The sequence below is a fragment of the Trypanosoma equiperdum genome (assembly GCF_001457755.1).
Source record: "Trypanosoma equiperdum strain OVI genome assembly, contig: ctg_1517, whole genome shotgun sequence".
Classification (NCBI taxonomy): Eukaryota; Euglenozoa; class Kinetoplastea; order Trypanosomatida; family Trypanosomatidae; genus Trypanosoma; species Trypanosoma equiperdum.
This window is the reverse complement of record NW_027123524.1, coordinates 1,138-6,864: the sequence shown is the minus strand read 5'-3', so window position 1 is coordinate 6,864 and position 5,727 is coordinate 1,138. Positions and strand designations below refer to the sequence as shown.

At 48.8% G+C, this 5,727-nt stretch overlaps 1 protein-coding gene across 1 annotated transcript; it reads left to right on the top strand.

Annotated features, from left to right (window-relative positions):
- Positions 1-2,169: 2,169 nt before the first annotated feature.
- On the top strand, positions 2,170-5,682 carry TEOVI_000794400 (uncharacterized protein; the record flags this gene model as incomplete). The annotated part of the gene is made up of 1 exon (XM_067221912.1): positions 2,170-5,682. One exon carries the CDS (start codon positions 2,170-2,172, stop codon positions 5,680-5,682), a length of 3,513 nt encoding a protein of 1,170 aa, XP_067078013.1.
- Between the last annotated feature and the right edge of the window lie 45 nt (positions 5,683-5,727).

The following is a 5,727-nucleotide window of genomic DNA, read 5'->3' as shown; positions in this document are numbered from 1 at the left end:
TATTTATTTATTTATTTTATTCTTTTGTTTTTGCAGGAGGGAAGGCTTGGTGTAAGTTATACGAGCGGATCTCTTTCTTGCCGGTTACATCATCTTTACAACCGGCAATGATGCTGCAGTTGTACATGGTGATGAGGAAAAAAAGAGGAATAAAGAAGGAAAAAGCGGTGTTTCATAGGGATATGATAAAGTGGCGTAAGTTGCGAAACGAAATGATACTGTTAATTAAGCGGAATGTTGTTTTTATTGAGTGATCATGGGTCTGATTTGTACGATTTTTGCCTACCTTTTTGTTTTTGTCTCTCTCTTTTTTTTTTCAGGCAACGCACAACTTATCACATTTTGCCGTTATCAGTGAAGCGAGAATAATAGTAAATAGATACTTGAGTTTTTAATATCTGGCACTTTTCTTTCTATTTTTATCACCCGTTGTTGTGTTTTTTTTTTCTTAACTCTCTCATTTTCAGTACCGTTTTCGGGCTGGCCTTTCTTTTTCTCTCTCCTTTATTTCTCTCTTTCTTTTTATGTTTCTTTTCTTCCATTCAGTTTCAAAGGCTGCTTGCTCGTCACTGTGACATTTGTATACTATTGGAAGGATCATGAAATGTGTAATTTAAGCGGCTAGTGGTGAATACCTGATACGTTGTACCTACTCACCTTTTGTGTTTGTGTGTTTGTTTGTTTGTTTGTTTGTTTGTTTGTTTGTTTTCCTCTTCCTTTCCATTATTATGTATGATAGACGGTTATGCCCGCATCCAGCAGCATTTTCTTTTTTTGTTTGTTTGTTTTTTTCGTTGTTGTTTTATTTTTGCACATGCTTCTGACCAAAGCGTGTAGCGGAACCATTTCTCAATGTTCATTTCTCTCTCCCCCCCCTTTTCCCTTTGCCTTTTATGCATGGAAATCACAAGTCGGAGAACTGTCTCGCGCCTGACATTTGTCAGCTACAAGTCTTAACTTTCCCCCCTTCCACCGTTTCTCTTTTTTTTTCTCTTTTTTTTCTTTTTGTTGCCTCGCTCTCTACTCCGTGTTTCATCATTCTCATGTGTTTGAACCCGTGGAGAGGAAGAGAGATTTATTTCTATGAGGTCAGAAAAAAGAAAATGATTAAATGAGAATTTTTTAATATATATATATATATATATATATATATATCTGTCGTTGGTGTAACTGATCGGCTGATGAGTTGTTTTTGTTTTTGTCTTGTGGGAAGAGACAAATAATTTTTTAAAAAAAAGCCGCGCTTATGGGAGAGTCGTACACGCCCCCCTTCAATCCATAACTTGTTCATTCCTCCACCATTTTAAGAAATGTACTCTTCTATTTTGCTAATGTAGCGGGATGATGAAAAGGAATGTGAAAGAGATGATGCGTATAAACAAGAAGAAAAAAAGAAAAAAAAAGGATGGTGATAAGGAGATAAGGAGGGAGGGGGAAAGAGTGCGGTGAAGGCAGGTAATGAATGGATGGATTAAGGACTTGATAACTGATTTATACTTAAATTTTCTCTCTGAACCTGTGCTGCACCCTCTACCTGCTCGGCACGCTTACCATATGCTTTATTGCTCCCCAACGGACGTCGCCTTCCTTTCTTTTTGATGCATTTGAGAGATCACACCACGAAGGGAGGGAAAGTGATATTTATTTGGGTTTTATGCTTGAGGAAAGAAAGAGTAAATATTAAAAAAGAGGGGGGGACAAAATGTGAGCCTTCTATCCTGCTTCTTTCACCTTTTGCTATTGTTTTTTTTTTTAATGCTTCTTCCCTCCCCTCTCCCACATCTCTCCGGGGAAAAGTGTCAAGGTAGTTGCGCTTCCCTACGCACGTTTGTGTATATATGCATACATATAAACATATATGTTGATTTCTGTGCTTGTGATGAGTTATATTTAAACGTGGCGTTGTAGTTTGGTTGCTACTCTTGTTTATGCACCCCTTTTTTTTATCTGGTTTCATCCTTACCTGCTTCTTGGCACCGTCTTGGCAACCCCGAATTTCCTCATGCGTTCTTCTTTGGCTTTTCTTTTCCTCACAAAAAACACCTGAATGCTTACACTGGTGGCTTAACTAACACAGCACGTATATACATATATTTTGTATACGTGTTTACCCTCACCACTTTAAGTGGACTGACTGCCTTTTGTGTGCCATAGAACGCGGCGTTGCGCATGAGTGAGTGCCCACGCCGTGAGGTGGGCGACTCGTGGCGGAAGGACAAGCCGTTGGTGGAAGGCCGTCGCTCGCAGTACACTTTTGCAACCAACGTTGCACCGGAACGCAAGTCCTTGCATTACACCTCATCCAACACCTGCACCAACAGCGTTACGGCGGCAAATGATAATAATGCCGGCAACGGCGGTAGTAATAACAGGTACTTTGCTTCTGTTAGTGGCGTGATCGCCAGTAGGAGTGTATCCGCGGGGAGAATGAGGGCACCGTTGTCATCTGCCGTGAGAGCTGCCGATGGACGCGTTAGTTCGACTAATTGGGAAGATCCAGCAGGGTCGCAAACCACGACTTCATTACTAACATCTTCATCGCTGCCATCGCCTTCGTTACTGCTACCGGAAAGGCCGATTTCCATTACAGAAGCACCCGTGAGATCAACCACTTGTCATCCTCATGGAAACATGAAGGATAAATATGTGCGGGCAAGGTCAGTGATGGCCCCAATGCAGTCAACACCGCAGCTTGGGTCAGTGACGTGCAGCAGTGGGCGGAGAATCAGTACAAGTGAGGGGGTACGTATTCCATATGGGGCTGACTGGCTTACAAGTGAAAGGATTTCGTCCGTGCAAATTAGCCCACGAGTAAGCAGTGGTGTGACGCGTAGCAGTAGTGGTATCCGCTGTGTGGGTGCTGCAAACAGCAAGTTAGGGTTTGCAACACACTCACCACAAATGCGGGTCGTTAACAGCTCTAGATCAGCGCTTAGTACATATGCGCGCGGGGGGGATGTGCGCGATGCCATCCCCGCTGGAAGATACCCGTCTGTTAATCCTTCCATATCAACACCCACTCGTGTGGCTTCTGCTCGTAATGGAGAGAGTGGGGTAGCCGCGGCTACTCTCACAAATGACGTTATCCACGTGGCAGCTCCTCGAGCCACGGAAACAAATAACAACAGCAACAATGTGAATACAGAAGTCGCGGCGACTGCTGTTCCGGACACAACACTCGTTGCCTGCAGTGGCGCACAGGGCATGGTTGTATCTGATAAGTGTATGTTCTGTACTGAGAAATTCCCCGCACCAGCAGATGTTTCCAGGCGCCTTTCCTTTGACGATGGCTGTGGCGGTGCGGCGGAACCGAACAGTTCGGTTGAATCCAGGGGCGCTGCTAAAATGCTTGTAGAGGTAAGTGCCCGACTTCCGGAGCATGCGAGTGCTTTAGCCTCCGCAGACAGTCGGCACCGGAAGGAGATGTCGAGGGTTATCCCAGCACCGGTACAGTTACGTGCGGGGCGCGATGCCGTCACGGCCACCATTACTTCGACCCGCGGAGTCGTTGGTGGTACCGATAACAGTTGCACCCAGGAGGCGCCAGTGGCGGGTGAGGTGCAAGCGAGGTGTAGAACGCTGGACGGTAGGGCGAAGTCAGAGGATCTGGGGACGAGGCTGACGGATCTCTCTCATTTGCATAGCTACGTCGGCACACCCGTCGGTGGTTCTGGGCAAAGGCCGTTTATTAGACACAGCGTACGGGGTGTGGATAGTGGTCGAGCGAAGCTCGCGGTCGCACCGTCACTGGCCGCGCTGAGGGACCATACGCTCCGTAGTGCGCTGAGACCCGGTTATAACTTATGGTCTGGGCGCTACAGCAGGAGTGTGACGCAAGTGAGACTTGGAAGGAGCCATAGTGCCGGGACAAGGCTTACGTCATCACCGTCAGAAAACGGAAAGCCACTGTTCAACAACGGTAGTAGTTGCTATAGTACGCGCAGTCATGTCCATGATAACGGCACCGCTAAGAGTAGCAGCTGTAAGCAGGGGGAGGAGGAGGAGGAGCAGGAAAGCGGTCACGCAGTGTCTGTCACTTTGACAACGGCAGGCGGTCGACTGGAGCGGGCGGCGCGCCGGCCGATACCTCCTGCCTCACATCGGAACAGGCCATGCCCTCCCGCCGACACCACCGCTGCTAGTCATAGCGTTGTTCCTAGTGGCCGCAACACAATTAACAGGACTTCTTCTGAACCCAATCCCCCCACGGAAGACAGGAACAGCACTTACCTTTCTGGGCCAAAGCCGACTCCATCTAACTTTTCTGGTATCGTACACCGAAACATCAATGTGACGGCCTCCTTAAAAGGCGTTGAGACTGTACCATCCTTCGTGCGGCGTTCGAGCGGTTTGTGTCCGCCTGTTGAGCAGGAGTTGGGCAACAGGCTCAGGGTGGAGTCACATCCCGTGGCTCGCGGTGCGGCGCGGGAAAGCGGTTACTTGTGTGTCGCCTCCGTCCGTCTCGCTCGTTGTACATCAGGGCGGATTGGGCCACAGTTGTGGGACTGCGCGCATCGGGATGACCGGTGCCCCCAACAGCGTCACAGTTTCCCGGTCGCACCACTCCAACGTTCCGCCACTGCACCACCCTCACGACAGCGGTTGTTAAAGGTTGAAGAAGCCGGTCCCCCAGTTGGGGACGCGGGTTCAGTGAATGCCTCGACGTCCGCGGCCTCGATTCTCCTGCGTATGCGAAGTGGGGCCTGCCAGCAGCGGGTTCGGGTGCAAACAAGTCATCAGAATAGCCGAGGCGATGTTCACACAGGTTGTGGAAAAGGGACGAAAGGCGAATCGTATGGTGTACCTGATCAGCCCAATCAGCAACATAAATTCAACAGAGGTAGTGGCAGTGGCAGTGGGAGTAGTGCTTGCTGCTATGGGGTAAGTGATAGCAACACACCCGGGGAGGTGACGGAGCGTGTAGAAAAGTCACATGGAAGACCTGAAGAGGCCGAACGTACAAGGCCATCGTGTTCATTACGGGGTTATGAGCTTCATGTGCACCGGAGGGACGAAACGGTAGATAAAACTGCGGGTATTGCAGATGACGATGTGCAACTTAGGGATAGAATCATCAATAACACACACAATAGCAGCGACGGCATGACAAGTCATGCGAGTTTTGAGCGAGGCACGAAAGACAGCAGACAGCATGTGGGCTACAATGATAGAATCAGGGAGGGCTACGATGCTGACTCGTTTAGCGATGATTACTATGATGAATCCGACTGCAGTGACGAGGACTCGTGGTGGTTCTTTTGGCACTTCTGGAGCGGCCCCGCCATCGTTGTGTTTCCTCCGGCTTTTGTGCCACCGCTGAAGCTCGACAATCTCCGTATTCCTAATGACGATTTGGCGCTAACGAGGTACGCTATTCCGATGCCAACTGCTGTACAGCGGTCGCCCACGAGAACGCCCTCAATTCCTCCACTCAATGTTATAGCGCCACCAGTTGTCAGCGCGTTTTCTTCTTCTTCTGCTTGCAGCGGTTCACGTAGGAAACGAGCGAGCGAGATTAAGCAGGCTAAGCCTTTGGTGGAAGGAAGGAAGGAGCGAGAAATTAACATTAAACTGCTTTTGTTGGAAGCGGCGGAGCGGCGAGAGCGACGTTTAGTGCACCAGGAAGAGGCGGCGGATCGAAAGGCCCTGCAACAACAGTGGGCAAAAAAGTTAGAATACTGAAGACCTTGACTTTTGTGAAAGTTGGAGCCGTAACCTTTACGGGTG